We start from the raw sequence: 20,614 nt of genomic DNA on the forward strand, positions 1-20,614 counted from the left end.
CCCTACCTCCCTCTGGCAGGGATTGGTTGAAGATGCCCTCAATGGTCTCGCAGGAGCTGCCGTCTCCCCCACACACTCGACATTTGTCCTCCTTTGAGTCAGAGCCCAGGACACGGTCACAGCCCACATGCTGGAGGAAGGAGCAGCAGGGAATGAGCCATCCTGGACACCTGGCTTCCAGCACCCCAGGGAGCCCACCCTGAGCTCCACCTCCCTTGTCTCCATCATTCCACTGCTGCCCAGCCCCATTCTTCAGCCACCCCTCTCTAGGGACAGCCTCGGGGGGTTTGTGTGTGTGTGTTGTCACTTTCTAAGGCAGAAATCCAGTGCCTGAAGGACAAGGCAGACGTTTGGGTGCTGTGCTGAGCTGGTGGAGCTGCAGCAGCCCAAGGACAGCCATATCCCTGCATCACTGCATGAGCCCACGTGTAGCCTCCAGCTCTGACCTTCTGCCACAAAATGTGGGCTAGCAAGGGGGCCATCAGCATGGAGAGAGCTCCCCATGGTGCAAGGCCCCCTTCTGTTCCATGGCACATCAGCCCCATAGAGACAAAAGGATGCCAGAGACACAGGAAGGGAGACAGAGAAGGACTCTCTACGCCTTCTCACCAGGGGACATTTGTCAGCCCCACATTGCTTTCTTACAATTAATCTTTTATGGCTCTCCAGATCCCATTTCAAAGGAAATATCAGATGCCTGGGGCTACACAGGCTGTGAAAGCAGAGAACCATCACCACCACAGGCCAAGGGTGCAGATGGGCCCCAGCCCAGAGGCGAAGGTGCTTCTGCTTCTGCCTGGGCAGAGGGATGCCCACGTCCATGCAGACAGGAGGAGGGCAGCACTCCCCTGTCCTTGCCTCCCCCTGAGCCTGTCCCAGCCCCAGCAGCACCTTGCACTCCCCGTTGACACAGATGTCATTGGAGTCCTGCCTGCACGGTGTCCCATCCACCACGGCCGCCGCTCGCTCCGTGTAGAAGTTGAAGCCCTCAGCCAGGCAGTTGAGGGAACAAACCTTCACACCCCCTGGGGAAGAAGCAGAGGTTCAACTCTGATGCCATCAAGGAAAGAGTGAAAAGATGTGGAGAGCCAGATCTGGATAACAACCACCTCACCCTCAGCCATTCCCCCCCCGCCCCATGCCTCCATCCCACGCTTGGCACAGCTCCGGGGATGTCCCTGCTGAGCAGATCCATGGAGGGACCTGGACACCCTCCTGATGGACCAGCACTGAGTCAACACCCTTGAACTGGACACCAGCGATGGTGAGACACTGTCCCTCTGCACAGTCTGGGAAACATGGGCTATGTGATGGGGAAGGAGAAAACTGACTTGTTCTTATCTGGTGTTGGTCACTCCTGGGTCTTCTGGTGCTTTACGAGGTGTCAGCCCCCTTGTGCCCACGCTACAGGCAGGGAAACTGAAGCAGAAGCTCTTAAGCATCTTGTCCAAGGGTTCTTCAGCTATTAGACCAGAGCAACCAAGTTTTTCCAGTTCCTAGACCAGTCACTAGGCCAGAACAACATTTATTTCAACATTTATTGAAACAACGTTTATTTCTCTTCAGTGCTGGTGGATACTGAGTCCTACACAGCAAGAGTCTCAACAGCAGCATGAGGACAAAGAAAGTGCCTGCTTCCCAACTCCACTTGCCAAAGGTCTGCCTGAAGAACAGAGGGTGGATACCTGGATATTGGCTTATTGCCTGAGAACAGGAGATGGGACTGGTGCTGTCAGGAGCCACCTAAGAATAGCAGATTCCTGCCACCTCTCACTGGGTTTTATCAAACACTGGTGCAGCTCATGGTGTTTGATGTATTTAGTGAACATCTCCACGCAGGGCAGATGGGGCTTGGAGCAACCTTGTCTGCGGGGAGGTGTCCCTGCCCATAGCAGGGGAGTTGGAAATAGGTTCCCTTCCAACCCAAACCAGGCTGTGATTTTGTGACCTCCAAGCAGACCCAACAGCCTGCACGACCCTGGCAGAGAGATGCCTGTCTGAGCTCTGGCAGTTTGCTCCTGCAGGCACCAGGAACAGTTGTGAGCCACGTGCCAGAGCTGGAAAGCACCAAGGTGGGGAGCAACAGAGCCCTGCAAAACTTGCAACTCAACACAGCACATCAAAGGGGCAGATGGAGGGGTGGGGGGGCCCAGCTGGGCTTGGAAGAAACTGAATGCAGCTGGGGGGAAGAAAGAGCAAAGCCAGGAAAAGGAGAAACAGGAGGAGACATGAGAGGGGAATTCAGCAGCTTGGAGGCATACTGTTAAGCAGGATGCCTGGGCAAGCCCCTAGAGAAGATGCTCAATCAACCAACCCTCCCTCTGGAGGATCTGCAGCACCCTGGGCTCTGCCCCATTTGGTGAGGGAACTCCAGGGCTACCAAGGGGCACAGTGACCCCAAAAAATCATCCCCATCTAACCCAACATGCTTGGATCCCAGGTCTGTCCAGCCAGACCTCGAAACATCTCTGGCAACATGAGGGAACCTGAGTCCTGAGGCACCTACGGTGGCTGCACCATCAAACCCAACCTGTGCAGGCACCACCATGGGGGACAAGCCCACTCCCACAGACTGTGTGGGACCCCCCCAGACTGCCCACTGCCTGCTGATTGGTACTTACTGACTTGGAAACAAGCAGCAGATAAGACCCAAAGAACAGAGGCTCTGCCAAAACCACTCTGCAGGTCCCCAGCCCTGGTGAACCCCAGGCCACCTGCCCTTCACGTGGGGCTGAGGTCAGCAGCAGCCAGACCTGCCAGCCATGCTCCTTTTCATGTTTAATATAGCTATTAAAATACAATTGAGGATTTTCAGTTGGCTCCATGGCCCCTCAAAGGATGTTTTGTTCCCCCTGCCTGCCCTGTCCCATGAAGGAATTATTAAAGCTCATTACAGTTTCTGATGAGCAATCTCCTGTTTTCTGCAAGCCCCCTCCCCATGAGCTGCTCTGCTCTCCCTTGGCTCTTACATCTGCCAAGAGGAAAATTAATAACTAAGCAAGGAAAGCAAAATAAACAAACAATAAAGCTGCATTCCAGGAGGCAGCTGCTGACTGGTGAGCTCCCAGCACTTCTTGCTGGGGCTGTGTCTTGCCATCTCAGGGGCTGGGTTCCAGGACTGTTCTACACCACCTCCAGGGAAACACCTGTACCAGCCCCAAGCAAAAACCCAACCTCAAGTTGCTGGTGACCTGGTGGCTGGAATCAGGCTTCCAGCAGGTGGCTCCTTTCCTTCCCAAAGTCCCTGTGGGATCACATCCAAGCTGGTGGGGTATTCCCTGTCCTCAGGGTCGGGGTGCTCTATTCCTGGGATAGTTCCTGGTGCCTGATGGGCACTGTTCCTCTGTCCCATGGCACCTCTCAGCTCAAGGGTGCAGTGCCCGAAGCAGTGGCTGAACCAAGGAGCCTCCTCAGCAGAGGGCCAGGGCTCTGAAGGGCTCCCAGGGCAGGAATATGGACCCAAAACCATCCTGAGGAGCTCCCAGCTGGAGAGCAGACTGCCTGAGGACAGGAGGGATCCTGGGGGGCTGCAGGGAGGGAGGGACTGACAGCCACCACCCCAGAGCTCTCTGGGCATCACTGGAGATGATCAGGAGGGAGATGGCAGCAAACCATCATTGCCTCCTTGATGTTGGGGTAGAGGGGACCTGGTAGCACAGGAGCTGCTCAGGAAAAACACAGGTGCTGAGGGCAAAGCACTTTGCTGAAGTCACAGCCATAGAACCACACTGGTTTGGGTTGGGCTGGACCTTAAAAGATCATCCCATCCAATCCCTTCTTGTCATGGGCAGGGACACCTTCCTTGGATTAGGTTGCTCCAAGCCCCATCCAACCTGGCCTTGAACACTGCCAGAGATGGAGCAGCCACAGCTTCTCTGGGCAACCTGTTCCAGCATCTCACCACCCTCATCCTACACCATTTCTTCCTTACATCCATTCTAAACTCACCCTCTTCCAGTTTAAGTGTTTAAGACTGTTGCCCCTTGGTAAAAACTCTCTGTCCATCTTTTCTCCTAAGCCCCTTTATGCACTTCTCATGGCTGCATTCAGGTGTCCCTCATCCTTCCAGACTCAGGCAAAGAAGTTCATGGGTGGGGACAGTCAGGATACCTTCTCACCCTCACAGTCCCAACAGATCTGAGTCCAGTGTGGACTCACATGCCAGGAGAAGGTAATCTTGCTAATCCCAGCAGGAGTCACTTGCTGACAGGTCCCAGGCAGGCAGGTGTCAGCACCCATAATTTCTTGAGAACTAGGAGACAGCGCTTTCCTGGTCAGGGGTTTGGCTCTAAGAATGTGCTGAGGACCTGTAAGCTTCCAGCACCCCTACACTCATGTGAATATGCCTCATTTTCCTTACTTGGGACACTGCAGATGAAGACAGTGAAACCCCTAAAGTAAATGAAACCTAACAGCTAAAAATCATGTGTGACCATCACCCCCTGCCAGCCTAGAAAGCTGAGGCAAGGAGCCCCCAGATCATTTCAAGACATGACTGTGCCAACATTCCTGGAAAGGGGACAGGTTTCATCATCTTATTTTATGGAATAGGAAGTTGAAATATACAGAGGACGGGGGGTTTCTATTATTTTTTTTGAAAGGCAAAACAAAAATCAATGTCAGGCCCAGATTACAATCAAGCTCTTGCTATTCAGCTGCCCAGCTATTGGACTCAAAGCACTGGGCCATGCCTGGGGCAGAGAGAGGTCTGAGAGGGGGCAGCTCCAGCCTGGGGGGTTGTCTTTCCCCTTGGCATTCATCAGGGGGTTTGTGTGCCTTGCTGCTTTGCAATTTTATTACATTTTTATTGATCCATCCCCTGCAGGCTCAGCACATCTGCTCCAGCTGCTGGACCCTGCTGGGAGGTGGGCTTATTTACACAGCTGCAAAGGATTTCCCCAGTCAAGTTCATTAACTCCACGAAGGAGACATGCTGTTCTCTCTCATTAAGAGATTTCTGCCACAGAGATCTTCTGCCCCCTCTCCTCTCTAGGCCCTTCTGCAGGACACAGGAGGCCTGACCTGCTCCTCGGGGCATCCCCCAGTTTGCATCCCTGCTGCCTGCACAGGGGGGGCTGCCCCATTTTATCCCCATCAGGTACCAGACATTAACCAGTCCCTTCCCTTGCCTCTCTCTTTGCTCCTGCAGCAGTTATGGAAACAAGACTCAAGGACAGAAGCTCAACAGCTCTGGTGCTGCTGGGATGTGTTTCTAGCAGAGCAGTGATGTGCAAGGGAAGGGGGGGGGGCAACTGCCTGGAGGGGTGCATGGTGATCCATGCTGGATGATCCATGCATGGTGATCCCAGCTGGGCTAGGGGAGGTGCTGCTTAACTGCCCATCAGACCACTTGGACCACAAGACCTTTCCCAGCAGAGACTGGGGGAGAGAAAAGCCCTGCGTGGCCCTGCTCCAGCTCATGGAATCACAGAATGGTTTTGTTTGGAAGGGGCCTTACAGATCATCTCGTCCCACACCTCCCAGCAGACCAAGTTGCTACAACACTGCCAGGGATGGGGCAGCCACAGCTTCTCTGGGCAACCCGAGCCAGGGTCTCAGCACTCTCACAGTGAAGAATTTCTTCCTTATGTCTAACCTGAACCTACCTTGTTCTAACTCAAACCCATCATCTCTTGGCCCATCACTCCCTGCTCTTGTAAAAACAACTTCTCCAGTTTTCCTGGAGCCTCTCCAGGCACTGGAAGGTGCTCTAAGGTCTCCCTGGAGCTTTCCCTTCTCCAGGCTGTACAACCCCAACTCTCTCAGCCTGTCTTCCTAGGAGAGGTGCTCCAGCCCTCAGGTCATCTTTGTGGCCTCCTTTGGACTTGCTCCAAGGGCTCAATTATCCTTTCTGTGTTGGGGCTCCAGAACTAGACACGGAAAATCATGCCTGAGCCAAGGGCTGCTCAGCACTCACCTCCACGGTACGTTTTCCAGGTGTAGTACTTCCCTCGGAAGGGGACGTTGTCAAACTCAGCACACTGCAGCTCTCGGAAGTCCTGGGAGCCTGGTGGGCAGTCCTGCAGCCACACAGCCAGACATCACTTATCCTGGTGGGAGCTGCCTCCCTCATCTGCTCGGAGGGAAGGGGCCACTACAGGGCAACCAACACCAGCCCTTTGAGGAGATGAGGATCAGCCCTGACAACTGGACCCTGCCCCAGCATGGCAGGAGCTCCCTTTCTGCAATGCTGGACACTCTTTGAAGTCCAACAGCACCAGCCCTTGGGCCCCAGCTGGTCTGTCTCAAGATGCAACACTTGCTCTTGCCAGCAATCCTTCAAAACCTGGGTGCAAAGCCCAAGGGAAGCAATAGGGAACCACCTCTCTTTCTCACTGCCAGTTCATGGATGTTAAGAGTTACCAACTCCCAGGCCCAAAGCTTCCCTGAGCTTCTCTGTTCCCCTGGAGGTGCAGCCCTCAGCCCTGGGAAGCAGGGGTTACATTGCATTCTGTGAGCTGCTCTCAACCTGGCCGGGCCAGCACTTGCAGCAAAGAGGAAATTGCTTTTGTGTTGGTGCTGGAAGCCTTTGATTTCTCCTCCTTTTCCTCCTTAACTTTTTGGGCCTCTTCTTGACACCAAAGTCCCTCAGACACTGCCCCCCCTCCCTCTGAGCCAGTTCACAGCTGCTGCAGGTGGGCCTCATCCTTGGCTTTTTTCCCCACTGTGGGATTGCTGATGCTGCTGGCCCCACCAACAGAGCCCTGCTAGCCCAGGGCTCTCTCTGCTAGCCCAGGGCTCTCTCTGCTCCTCTCTCCCAGCCCAGCAGTACTCACGTCGGTGTTGCAGGACCGGTACCGCTTCCGCTCCCCCAGGCAGTACTTTCCTCCAATGGTGGGGCTGGGAATGAGATCATGGAATGGTTTGGGTTGGAAGGGACCTTAAAGCTCATCCATTCCCACCCCCTGCCATGATCAGGGACACCTCCCACAGCCCAGGGTGCTCCAAGCCCCATCCAACCTGGGGCCTTCAACACTGCCAGGGATGGGGCAGCCACAGCTTCTCTGGGCAACCTGGGCCAGGGGCTCAGCACCCTCACACCAAAAAATTTCTTCCTAAGATCTCATCTCAATTTCCTCTCTTCTCGTTTCAAGCCATCACCCCTTGTCCTATCACTAGTAGCCCTTCTAAAAAGTCCCTCTCCAGCTTCTTGTGGGCCCCCTTCTTGGGTCCTTCGTGGTAGAACCACCTTAGGGAGTGAGCCAGGTTTGTGGCAGGCAGCTGCCCCCAGAAGCACCACAGCTTTTCCAACCCTTCCCAGCTGCAGACCTCAGCTGCCAGAGCCCAGTGGAGTTGTCCAAGTGGTGTTGGGTCTGTGGCTGCAGACCCAGCACCAAAGCAAGGGCACTCTGAGAGAGCAGGACAGGGTGCAAGACCCTCTCTGGAACTGAGAACAGGAGGTGCCAACACTGTCAGGCACACTTACACCTACCGGGGGCTGTCACAGTGACGAATGGATGAGGAGACACCTCCACCACAGGTCCTGCTGCATTCTCCCCAGGATGACCACGCTCCCCAGGCACCATCCACCCCCTCTGGCCGGGTGCCGAACGGGACACACTCCCTCTTGTAGCACCACTGCAGGAAGACAGAGAGTTATCCACCCTCAGCGTGTGGCCTCCTCCTCTCCCAGTGCTCCCCAGCCTCCGTGGGACACAAGCAGCCAGGTCAGGGCTGGGATCTGCTTTGATCCTGGGGGATGTGCTGGCCTTGGAGCCAAGCTCCCCGTTGCAGAGGGAGTTTGCAGCTCCCCAGGAGCCCTCTCTAATATCACATCCCCAGTGCTCAGGGTTGGCAGGGATGCTGGGAGCAGTGACCCCACTCCTGACCCTCTGTGTGCCGTGGGGCAGGCGGCCACGGGCAAGTGGCCCAGGGTCCCAGGGATCTAAAGGGGTCTAAAGGGGTCCCAGGGGTCTAAAGGGGTCCCAGGCACCTGGGTCAGTCAGGGTGACACTTGTTGAGAACAGGGACATGTAAGAGCCCAGCAGCAGCCAGATCCAGATGGGTCTTGGGCTGGAGCTGCCACTGGGTGGCAAGGACAGGCATCCTGGGGGACACAGACACTGCCACCCCCAGCTGCTCCCTCCCAGGACAAAGTGAGGTTTTTTTACATGTACTGGGAGCTCAACTTGTCGTTAATGTGTTAAAATGCCCCAAATCTGCAAAGGGTCCAGGTTTAAAATGAAGTTTTGATTGCAATACCACCCAAAGATCCCTAAAGAACCTGCCTGTCCCCATCCTTTTGGGTGACAGATGCTCACTTCCCTAGGAAACATTTCCCTCAGAGCTGGCAAGCATCCTGCACCCCTGGAGTCAGCAGTGATGCAAGGAGCAGGACACTGCCAGAGCCACTGCTGTTCCCTGGAACGCTGCCGGACACCGTGCCCCGGGGGCTGAGATAATCCCAGGAAAGAAGAAACCACTGTGTCCTCCTTCCAGGGGCTGAAAACCCACCCTGGAGCTGCTGGCACGGCCTCTCCCTGCTCCTTCTGAGCCACCCTTTTCCCAGGCAGCACAGCTGGCAGGGATAAATCATCCAGGGTCTCTCCTGGGACACTCAGCCAGCCACCTCCTGGCCCACCGGGACCATTCGCAAGGTCTCATCCCATGCTGAGGAGATGTTTTGCAGGCTCAGGCTTTCTGCTGTCCTTGCTGATGCTCCCAACTGGAGGTACTGGGATCCCTGCTTCTGCAGGCAGAGCCCAGGAGCCAAAGCAGCCCCTGCAAACCCTGCCAAGCTACTGAGACTCCCAGGGATGGCTCTGCCTTGGCAGCCTGGGTGCTGGGAGCAGATCCTGGTTTGCTCTCCTGCAGCAAACGTGGACACGTGGAGGCTGCTGGACCAGATATGAGCTGGGGACACGTAGGGAGGATGTGTAATAAAAGGCATTTTCACTGGGTGCAACGACCCGAGTAACAAGTGCTTGATTAATGGAAAATAAAACCAAAACAGGCAGGGAAGGAGCCAGCAAGACAATGACCCCATGGCTGAGCAGCCAGGGGCACCCTTAAGGAAGCAGAAACCACCACCAGCTCCACTCCTGACATTCCCCACTGTGGGTTCTTGGGGTAAGACACATGAAGCCTTAACAACCACAGGGGATCAGTTCTAAAAATAAAAATAAAAGTTTTGAGAATTTGGGAGGAGGAACCAACCAAAGGTCTGGAGCCACCACCTCACAGAGCTTGGCTCAGTCCTCCCAGGAGCCTCAGCTGGGGAAGGTGCAGAAATTTATTACAAAGGGGGATCTGCTTTCACCCAAGGATATCAAATAACTTCTGGATTAATATAAAAGGATAAACAAAAGCATGGGAAGGTAACTGGGGGTTCAAACTGAGTATCTTCACTGAGAAGAGTTCCCATGAGTCTGTGGAGGCCTTGATTGCTTATCAGTTCACTTATTTTACAACCTATGAAGAACCCTCATTAAAAAACAACTAGTAGGTGGGGGGAAAAGAGATATTTAAAAGTGGGAAAAGCTGGTAAAAAAAATGACCAGTAGAAAAAAAATTGCCATTGTATTTGATGAATCTCCAGCAGCAGGGATGTTCAGCCCCAGGAGCTGTCTGCTCCTTTTCAACTCAATTTCCATCAGAACTGAGATGATTGTTTGCAAAGAATAATTAAAAAAATCCAGAATCCCTCCCTCCTCTCCAAGCTGAGTCTCAAAGATGAAGATTTCACCATATTTAGCCTCACAAGGCAGTTTTTTCACAAGCTTTTTCTGAAAGCATGCTACAAACCCATTGTCCCTCCGGGGGAAACTGGGGCAAAAATCACTTTTCTCAGGACAGCCAGGAGACCTCAGCAGACTGGAAAACAAGATGTTCATGTAAAGTACTCAGCATTGCTTGGTGACAACTTACTACCCCTCCTAGGTGAGACCAAGCAGCTCACTGGAACAGGCACCTCTGCCCCTGGGCTACATCCCAGCCTCCCCCCCATGCTGGTGGGAGGGTGAGGGTGGCTCCAGGCTCTGGGAGGCAGGGGAGTGGGTGCTCTTAAATCAACTCTGCACTCACCAGAGCAAACAATGATCCTGGTTATCTCTGGAAGAGGGATTCAACCACTCCCTGCCAACTCTCTATGGTGCCCTGGGCTTTCTTACCCCCTTTTCAATGGTGTTGGTTTGGCAGATGGTGCCCTCAGCAGCAGGGATGCTGTTGGTGATGCAGCGGTTGCTTTTACTCAGACACCATAACTCACTGCAGACTTCCTGGAAAGAGAGAGATTTGGGGGGAAAAAAGGGGGAGGGAGGGAGAAAGAGACAAAAGAAACAAAGCCAAGATTAGGATTTGCTTGTGCTGGGAGCTGTGCCCGGGGCAGAGGGACACTGGTGAGCTCAAGAGGCACTAGCTGGGCTGGGACACATGAGTGTCCTCAGCATGGTTTTGGGGAAAATGAGACCAAATCTTCCAAGGTGTTGCTTGCTGCAGTCACCCCAAGGCTACTGACAACTCATTTCCTTCTCTGGAACTTCTCTTAAGAGCTGAGGTTCTCTGGATTTGGAGTTTGCACTCTGCTCAGGTGCCTCAGCCATCTGATGCAGAGGTCTTTGTGCCACAGAGGACACACCTTGGCCATCCCAATGAGTCCTGAGCTCACCCTGCTATGCTCCACCCGACCCCTCTCCCCAGGGCTGAGAGAGATTTTCTCTTGGGCCTGTGCAGTGGAAGCCAAGCACAGGAACCTCATCCAGGCACCTGCCATGAGCATCCTTTTGCCACATGGCTCCAGATCTGCCCCTGTGGAGAGCTGGGACTCCTTAGGAGCATCAACACAGCCCATCTGCCATCTCCTGCCACAGGAGTGCTCTGCAGGAGACAGGGGGACTGCTTTGTGTACTGGAAATCTCCAACCAGCTCTGCAGTCCTAAAGAGACAACTCCTCTGGAAGACTGAGACGTATTTTCAGAATAATCAAAATAATGCCCAACACTAAACAAGGCCCTGAGCAGACCCAGAAGTGGCCAATTCTGCTCTCTGATCTGCTATCTGGAGTAGGATTCACTGAGTAATACTGGGCTGAGGAGTCCAGACCTCTTCCCAGGAGGTGTCCTGAGCATCAGCCCATCCTGACCTCTCAGACCCAGCAAACAGAAAAGCTTCCTTTGGCTTTTCCAGCACCCACCCAAAAGTTAGGTCCACGACAGAGACTCTGCAAAGTTGTCACAGCTGCTAAAATCAGAAATTTCAGGTCCTTTGAACCTGCTCTGCCACTAAACCAACCAGACTGGGCTTCAACACCTGCAAATTTTGAAGCAACACCTAAAATCCAGAGCTGAATTTCCTGCCAGGCCACCACCACCCTGCTCCTACTCCTCCTGGAACAGGCAGGGCAGCTTGCCAGGACTTGGGTTATACTTCCAAGAATTAAAACAGGTCCAGGTTGTCAGTCAAGGGAAACATCTGAAGATACAAGAGCAGAGCCCAAACAGCCCCTGCTGCTGCTCCCAGTACGTGCTGGTGCTGCTGTGGGTGCACACCAGTGCTGCAGGATGGGCTGGAGGACTTGCTGTGCTCCTCACCGTGTGCTCCAGTGCTGGCACAGTGGTCACCAGGCCTCCTGTGTCCCCTCTGGCAGCCCCATGGGACACCTGCTTCCCCTCAACCTGCTCATCATGGCTCTGGTGAGGCCTCCCAGTGTGGCATTCCTCATCCCATCAGGGACTGGGATCACCAACCAACAAACTGACCCAACAACTGGGAATCCTCAGTGCTGGTAACCGAGAGGGGTGAAAAAATGAGCTTGGGATTTCTGCCCTTCCCTCCTGTTCCCAGGGTTGGCACAGCAGAGTGCCCTGGGGCCAGCCAGCAAAGGAAAACACTGAGGACCACATCCTCCAGAGACAGCAGGGTTTTGGTTCCCAATATCTTGGCCAAAGCCTGGTGGACGGAACCAGTGGAAGGAGAAAATCTCTCCCAGCTCCAAAAGGCATCTTACCCCTTCCCACTGCTCTATCAAGAAGTAGGAGCTCCTCTATAGCCTCTTCTCTGCATGACCAGGGGAGGGGACTTCCCAGCTGCCACCAGGGACACCTCTTGCTCTGTCCTATCAACCATCCCAACCTACTACACCTATCAGCCATCCCCTCCCTGCTGGCCTGCAGGAAAGGGTGCTGCTGTGTTTGCACCATCACCCTGGAGTCTGTTTGTCTGGGGCACAGGATGGGTGGAATTACACATTTACCCAGAGTTATCTGCAGGCACTTGAGCCCTGACACCCTCTGGGTTTCTCCCAAACTGCACACAAAGACAGGCTGGGCTCAAAGGGTCATCTTGGGGACATCTTCTGCTTTTCTGATCCTTGTATATATACAGGAAGTGTCTGCCTGAGTTAAAAATTAACAGGGAAACAGGCATGTAACGTGGGAAGTTTCCATTCCACTGCCTCTGGATCAGCTGAGGGGCACAGACTACAGTCTGACATTAGGTACCACCACAGTATTCACACCCAGACCTGTCACCTGTCCTCTGCTGCTCTGGGCACCTTGTGACACTGCATCTGCCCCATGCTCAGCAGGCTCTGGCCCCTGGGCTGTGTTGGAAGACAGCACTGGACCAGGGAGATGCCAAACTTTGCCATTTCTTCACCAAGATAAGCTGGAGAGAGTACCAGGAGGTGGTTTGGTGTTTAATCATAGTAAATAGATGAACACTAAGCAGAGGAACACTCAGGATAATAAACTGGTTCACAGCAGGCTGTTCAGTGGCAGCATTGCACCTGTATTTACATGGGTGCAGGACAAACTAAACCCTGATCTGGTGTTTTCTCCTTCACAGCTTTCCAGAGCTTGGCCCTGGGGTGGGGTGGGCATCAGACAACACAGCTGCTCCAGTATTTTGCTGCTGGCTCCTCTTTTTGAGATGAAAGTAGACATGTTGAGGAGTTCCATCAGCCCTTCTGAGCAGACTCTTTCCCCCAGCCACCATACTCAGGTGGTTGGCAACGTCCAGAATGTTAAGAACAAGAAACATCCAGGAAGATTCTTTTCTCCTGAAAAAGCCCTTTCATTCCAGTTGTTTCTTGGATTCAAAGATCAGGGGAGGGCAGCACGATGGCAAGGGGGGCTTAGTTGAGCAGCTGACCTACCCACATCACACTGACCCACCTCACCTGGAAAAAAGACATTTCTCCTCCTGAGTTTGTGTGAGCAGCATCGTGACTTCTAGTGTGAAAAAACATCTCTGTGTACAAAACCCCACGAGAGAGCAGAGTCTGGATGGAGGCAACTGCAGCTTGGCTTTCAGCTGCAACCCTTGGGGACCAGCAGCTGCCAGGGCATCAGGCAGAGGCAAGAGAGCTCTTCCCAGGAGATTCATTTCACCAAAATTGAGCTGAGGTCTGGGAAACGACCTCCTCTGCCCTCTCCCAGGAGGTAAAAACCTCACAGGGAACTTTCCAGTGCCCTTCATTTGAAGCAGGACAGCAAAGCGATGTGGGCAGCAGAGGAAGGGCCCCGTGGCCCTTGTAGCCCCCATCCTCCTCCACCCCTTGGGAACCGATAGTAAAGCAGGAAGGCTCTCTACCCCGTATTTACACTGGCGAGATTTAACTCCGTACTGGAAGCGGCACTGCTCGTCTGCATCGTACGCCTGCCCCGGAGCCACCGTCGGGTAGATGAAGTCTTGCCTGGGAGGAGCATTGTTCAGGCACAATCCCATCCCGGAGCTGGAAACAAGAGAGGAGAATCAGAGCTCAGAAAGGTTCCCAGGGGAGCGTGGTGGTGATGAAGGACCCGCGGGGACTGAGCTTTCTCGTTCTTGGCTGCTTGCGGTGGGGGGAACTCTGCTGGCAGCCTCCGGGCAAACCCCCTGCTGAGGAAGTGCTCTGGAGTCTTTCTACCCCCGGCCTCAGGGTTGGGAAACATGTGCCAGGTAACTCCACAAGTTTTAATCTGGGGGTTTTTCAGGCTGTCCCAGCAGACAGCTCGTGGCAGTGGGTGGGCAGGAGGTGGGGAGGCAGTGGGGCTGCTCCCCCACCCCATGGCTGTGGGACACCGGTTGGGACCCAGCGGGGATGCTGAGCACGCAGAGCCCCTGCTCTCCCAGCCCGGCCTGCACGCCAGAGCTTTGTGGGAGCACCCAAATTTTGGAAGAAACACACCTTGCCCTCCCCCCTTTCCTCTCTGAGCTCTCCCTCACTCCAGGCCCCCATCACCACCCCCCAGCCCCGGGGGTCTCGCACACACCAGGCCCCGTCTCGGCGGAGGCTCCCGGGGTGCGCTCGGGCAGGGACCCTGGAGGTGGCTGACACGACCTCCTTGCTGCTCCCCACCAGCCCTGCCGAGACCTTGGGGTTTCCTGGGGATGGTTTCCTCCTCTGCTGTGGTGTTTTCCACTCCGGGGCATCCGGCCAAAGGGCCACGAGTGAGGGGGGGATGGGGGGACAGCAGCAGCCCCTCTGGGGGCTTTGGCTTTGCTGCTCCTCCTGCAGCAGCACGACAGCAGTGTCACCCAGACAGGGATGGTGTCCAGGCTCCCCGAGGACCTCCCTCCACAATAAACCCACCCACTTGCTTCTCACAATCATTCCTCAAGTCCTATCCAGCTCTACTATTAAGCAGTGCCTGTGTCTTACCAAAAACCTCACCCAAATCGATCCTGACTTCTCGTTTTGGGATAGAAACCCTGGGGATTGCCTGGACCCTTGGAGGAGAAGCTCTTTTAGGCTGCAGAGGGTTGACTCAGGCAAGGTGACAATATTGATACTATGAGACTTAGCAGCCCAAATCCCTTCTACTGAATCCTGAAGGTGCTTTGGGAAGACAAAACCACAACTCAAACCTTTTTGTCCTACATTGCTTGTTGACACCTGAAAACTCTCCTCCTCAGTACCTGGAGAAGCTGACTGCATCCTGCAGACCCAGGGTCCTCCTTTCCCACCAAACCAACCCTTCTCTGCAATTCCTAACTGACCTTCAGAAGTATCTAAATGCCTTCCAAAGCTCTTGACTTATTTGTGAAGCTTCTGGAAGTGGGGAGCCTAAATAAAGCTCTTCCAGCTGCAAGGTAAATGTAGTCAGTATCTTCAAGCAAGCCATGAGAACATCTACAGGAAGGAAGGAGAACATTTGCCTTTTCAGATAGGATGAGGTGCTGGGAGACAGAAGGGAAGGTGCAAGGAGTGTGTGCTTTGGGGGCTTTTCTATGGCTTTGCCCACTCCTCACAAGTGACTGTGAGAGGCTGGAGATGTGTCCTGGTCGTGGGGCAGAAGGAAGGGCAAAGTGAGATGGATTCCTTACTCCAGGAAGCTGGTGATGTAATCCCTGCTGCATGTGGACCACACGAATGGGTTGGTCTTCATAGTGATGTGAGCAGCCATGAGCTTGGCTGTCTCTTGCCCACGGGAGCCACAGCTGTTGCCAACCCCATCATGATTCATGCCAAACCTAGAGAGCATCAGCAAGGCAAGAGAGAGGTGATCAGCTGCTCTGGTTTTGACACCCACGGACCATCCATAGGAAGGATTTTTCAGCTCCTGTTGGCAGGAACAAACCAACTGGGGCCCTTCCCTGTGATGGCCACTCCCAGGGACTCTTCTGGCACGATACTCACGTGTGGCCAATCTCGTGGGCAATGGTGAAAGCTGTGGCCAGGCCAATGTCCTCATTGATGCTGCAGCTCCGTTCTCGTTCACACATCCCACCGACGGGGGCCAGGCCTAGGGAAGCCAGACAGAGCTGTCACAGAGGATAGTTTGGCTTAGAAGAGATCTCTGAAGGTCATCTAGTCCAAGAAGGTCAGCACAAAGCACCTTTAGGGGACATGGGTGGCATTTGAGTACTACCTGATGCTCTTCAGACTCACTGACACAGCACAACCTGCTGCCCATTCCCACTGGGCTTGGGATGGACCCATGGCTCTGATGTGCTGTGGGCACTTGGTCACCCTGTACTGTAAACTAAGTTAACAGTATCAGGCTTGGAAATGGGTCAAAATCCTCTGAATTTCATACCCAGATCCCAGACTTAGTGCAAAGGGAGAACAGTCCTTTTTATAATGCTGGCACTGCTGGTGGAGGAACCTGAGATTAACTGCACCAGCACTTGGGCATCCAAACTTGACCAGAGCAGCCTGGGTAGCTGAATAAACCAGGATCCAATATGAGCATCCAACACCTGGCTCTGGCTGACCCCCACCAGGATCAGCCATCCAGCCTGACCCCATCTGCAGGGCTGAGTCATGCAGAAATCCCTCCTGAATCGTGACAGCAGATGCCCCCAACCTTCTGCGCATACACTGCCCCACCAAGACAGGCCACATGAGCCAGGAAGGAGAAACCTCTGTTAAAAGAATGAATTAAGCCATCATTGTACCTCCTGCCTCAACCTCCCTCCCAGTCACCTCATCTGCAGCTGCATCAGGTCAGAGATCCACCAACTTTTCCTTTTTAACTGCAGTGATTCAGAACAGTAATCCCTCCCTGACTGCTTAGTCTAGACCAGGGCAAGACAAATTAGGAGCTAGAGCCAGAGCAAGCTGCAGGGCCTGTCTGTGTCTAGCAGTTTAAATAAAGAACTCCCTTTATAGTCATCACAAAAAAGTCTTATTTCTCTCTGCTAAGCCAGGAATACTCCAGTAGGCTATGGACCAGCCCGAGATGTGAGTGGTTCTTAATCATCAGGCTGGACCTGACCCAGGGATATAAAGGAGAAGCCTTCCAGAGCCCATCCATCCTCTGGGTTGCTGCTTTTTAGTGTTTACAGAAGTGAGGAGGCTACAGAGTGGAGCAGGCTGGAAACCACCACCAGCCTGTTCCTGGCTCAGCTCCTGGTGCCCGCAGTAGCCTTGGGCAAGCGCTTCCCCTCTGGTGGCTCCCTGGGAAAGGGGCTGGCAGAGCCCGACCTCACCATGCTCCTGAGGATGCATGTTCTGGTGAGAAATCCTGCTGCAGAGGCAGGAAAATCCAACCTGCCCACCATGCTGAAAGGGCAGAAAATTCCTACCTACCCAGTGTGCCACATGGTTTATTCTTGTAGATGCAAATGTCATATCTGCAAAGAAGAGAAGACACTGTTAAGAACACTCACAATTTTGGGGGCTCCAAAGTGGCAATCTCTGTTTTATTGATGTGTTCACACCCAAAACACATCAAAGAGCCCATGGTTCATGCAACACTTCAGCAATGGAAATACACATTTCCACTGTAAGGGGTAAGAACCTCTGATCCACATTGTCCAACACTCACTTGCTCCAAGCTGAGACTCATGGTGGATTTTTAATGAGAGCTCCTGTCCCTGAGGGGGGCAAAGGTTTGGTTTTGGTGAAATGTGGTCAATCAGCAGGGATAGGACTATTCCAACCTTGAAGCCCTTTGGGTTTGAAGTGAGGTTCAGCTCACTGCTCATGAGCACTCCCAGGAACCATCATGTTCTCTCCTGGGAGTCATCAGGCTCAGGGACTTTTTACAAGGCCATGGAGTGATGGGATGGGGTGTGATGGTTTTAAGCTAGAATAGGGTAGATTTAGGTCAGACATTAAGAAAAAAATCTTGACCACGAGGGTGCTGAGCCCCTGTCCCAGACTGCCCCCAGAAGCTGTGGCTGCCCCATCCCTGGCAGTGTTGAAGGCCCCAGGTTGGATGGGGCTTGGAGCACCCTGGGCTGTGGGAGGTGTCCCTGATCATGGCAGGGGGTGGGATTGGATGAGATTTAAGGTTCCTTCACACCCAAATCATGTTACAATTCCACCAATTGTGGAGATGAACCACATGCCATTCCTACCTCTCAACTAATTTCTCCAGAAAGTGAGACTCACCAGGCATCTGGGTCTTTACAAAAGCTGGGCTGAATGGAAAGAGGTGTAGGATCTGTGTAGGATGAGCAGGTGGGGGGACAGGTGGCTGGGACACCCCAGAGACAGGTTGGGGTGTTACTCCTTAGCCCTGAGTTGGATTTCAACCTCAGCATGAGCTGAGCTCGGAGCACAGGGGCTGCTGACCACAGTGTGGGGCTGGGGGATGCCCACATGGGCAGCAGGACCATCTGACACTGCTCCCCCTGGCAGCCCCACGGGGACAAAAGTGGGAAGGAAACAAGCTGGTAGCACAGGATGGGTTAAGTGCAACGTGTTCCTGGTGATGGCTCCTGTCCCTTTGGCCCCTGGTGCTCTCTGGAAGTGTCCAAACCTCTCACCCCTGGCAGGAAACCTAGCAAGTGAAAAACATTTGTTTCTTTGTTTTGAGTGAATTCCATTAAAACCTTCACAGGCTCCTTGACACGTCCCTGCAAGAGAAAAAGGCTGCAGCTCAGCAAGATGTTATCAGGAGACAGGGAATTTATTAGAGATGGAGCCGGATGTCCCTGGTGCTGTCCAAGCCTGGTGAGAGGCTTCGGGTCAGCTCCAACATCTGGTGGGAGGCTGAAGAACTCGGAGCTGGAGTTCTGCATCCCACACGTGTGGCAGAAGGGAAGGAAAAGCAGTGGCTTTGGAGGATGAAAAGCTGGAGCCAAGGGGCCTTTTGCTTGGTCCTGTCCTGGTGCTTGTGGGCTCTCATCTCATGAGGGATGTGCCAGGCTGCACAGGGCTCCTGCTGCTGCTGGGAACTGGGGCAGGAGAGGGGGAACTGGGGCAGGAGAGGGGCACCTGGTGCCAATGAAAGCAGCTCCCACATGGAGGCTTCCCTCACCAGGGCATTCAATTTATGACCTTCTTGCACCCCATAAGAGAGGGAAAAAAAGAAAACAAATCTTGGGTTTGGCTCTTTCCCAGGTCCCTCTGCCCAAGCAGGGTTTGTGCAGGCACTGGACACAGAGCCATTGTTCTGGCCCCTCCTGAGAGCTGCTTCCCAGCACATCTTCATTCCCTCTGGCCTTCCAGCTCTCCCTTCAGTGTCCTCTGTCCCTCCAGCCAGACATCTGTTCCTTCCACTGACCCTGTCATCCTCTCTGCACCTTCTTTCCTTCTCACCATCCATCCATCCACCCATCCAGTCCCCTCTGCTGCTCAAGGCTCAAGCACCCATCTATTCTGACAGTTTTATTTGTCCTGCATGTGACAGCTCAGACTGCTTCACCCAGCTCTGGAGAAAAACTCAGCATCTAGGCCAAGCTGCTGACTTAGACTGGTGTCAGGAGAGCAGAGGCAGGGCAGGGTTGCTCTTGTCCCCAGGGAGCTGGGATGAAGTCACCACTTCAAGGGAGTCCATCAGCTACCAAGGAAGGAGACAGCTCAGTAGGCACCTAAAGTGAGGTGAGCCAAATCCACTGTCACTGCCATAATGCTCAGGTCCCACTCGAATCCTCTTCTCCATCTTCCACACCAAGGGCAGATGGGGGTCTCCATTTCAGCAGGATTCCCAATGATCACAACTCCAGAGTGAGTTCCCACAGATGCCCAGTGCCAGTCTGGGTGCTGCACCATTGATTTTTTGGTGCACAAAGACCTTGTGGCTGCAACCTAAGCTACTTGAGAGCCCAACAAAGACCCAGGGAAGGCACTGGAGGATGACAATGATCTGAACTGCATTAATCCTCATCACTGCCAGGGATCCTGAGGGCCAGCCACTGCCAAGCAGCTTGGGAGGAGCGTGGGGAGGAAACCTCAGATGAACCCCTTGGACAGAGACAGAGGCCACCTGCACAGAAGACACCCCTGTGAGGACAGCACTGCCAGGGCAGGGCTCAGCCTTACCTGGTGATCAGCACTGCAGTGTCATGGTTGGCAATGCCGTTCTCGGGGATGGCATTCCCATTGCCATTCCTGTTCACAATGGATTTCTGCCACTTGCAGAAGCTGTCCAGGGATTTCCCTGCGTGGTGGTTAATCTCCAGTGTGGGCTGGAATGGAAGCAATATGACAGTGTGTCCCCAGGAAAGCTCTGAATGTGAAGGCACTGCCTAGTCCTGTCCCAGCAGAGCATGGACACCAGTCCAGATGTCCCCACCTTGTCATGGAGGCCACAGGGAAACAAGACTTTAGGGACACTAAAGCTCCTAAACATCCTAAAGCCACTTCAAGCTCCCAGAGGTCTTCTCAGCCCATGGGCTGAACCCAGTCCCCAGCAACCACTGAAAGGCTGAAACCACCCTGAGGGGACCTCCTGGGATGACATCCAGGGGAACACACAAGGAGCAGGGGCACACAATGGGAGCAGCTCAGCAAAGCCCAACTTACCTGATCCTCAGTGAGGAGAATCAGCCGAGTCACCAGGATATTGACAATATTGCCCAGACTCGAGTCCTGGAAAAGTTTGGCAACCTGACCTCCAAGAAACAAGAAAAGACCAGTCTTAAAAATGAGCTCATGGGCTGGGTGATGGTGCAGTTGGCAGGGGAGCTTCTGGGCACCTGGCAGAGGGAAACAGGGCTGGCTTTGTCAGCACAGGCTGCAGGGGCTGAACACAAGGTTTTTAGAGAGCAGAAAGAAGTTCGGGATTGCAGAGCCCCCTAAAGCTCCTAAATATTAAGACCTCGGTGTCTCTTCCTGGGGAGACTGGAGCAGGGAAGCTGACATCTCCCAGCTCCTGGGCTGGAACTCCAGGGGGAAGCCCCACGGTCACAAAACCCCAGAACTGTCATGATTGGAAAAGACCTCTAAGATCACCATGTCCAACAGTCAACACCCCCACCAAAAAATAAAGTAAGTAATAATAAAAGAATTATATTTATA

At 53.8% G+C, this 20,614-nt stretch overlaps 1 protein-coding gene across 2 annotated transcripts in view; it reads right to left on the bottom strand.

Annotated features, from left to right (window-relative positions):
• The window catches only part of LOC139788031 (A disintegrin and metalloproteinase with thrombospondin motifs 10-like), a 55,265-nt gene that overhangs the window by 8,417 nt on the left and 26,234 nt on the right, over positions 1–20,614 (bottom strand). Inside the window, exons 6-17 of one of the 2 annotated variants that reach the window (XM_071727547.1) lie at positions 20,120–20,203; positions 19,637–19,782; positions 16,955–16,998; positions 15,560–15,665; positions 15,247–15,393; positions 13,531–13,672; positions 10,110–10,217; positions 7,433–7,578; positions 6,777–6,840; positions 5,918–6,020; positions 892–1,025; positions 7–130 (exon numbers count right to left, since the gene is read on the bottom strand). In XM_071727547.1, the coding sequence (XP_071583648.1) occupies positions 7–130; positions 892–1,025; positions 5,918–6,020; positions 6,777–6,840; positions 7,433–7,578; positions 10,110–10,217; positions 13,531–13,672; positions 15,247–15,393; positions 15,560–15,665; positions 16,955–16,998; positions 19,637–19,782; positions 20,120–20,203 (1,348 nt within the window). Of the gene's footprint in view, positions 1–6; positions 131–891; positions 1,026–5,917; positions 6,021–6,776; positions 6,841–7,432; positions 7,579–10,109; positions 10,218–13,530; positions 13,673–15,246; positions 15,394–15,559; positions 15,666–16,954; positions 16,999–19,636; positions 19,783–20,119; positions 20,209–20,614 lie in introns of both variants that reach the window. The other variant, XM_071727548.1, reaches the window with a different exon arrangement.

Source organism: Heliangelus exortis, chromosome 28 (genome assembly GCF_036169615.1).
Source record: "Heliangelus exortis chromosome 28, bHelExo1.hap1, whole genome shotgun sequence".
Lineage (NCBI taxonomy): Eukaryota > Metazoa > Chordata > Aves > Apodiformes > Trochilidae > Heliangelus > Heliangelus exortis.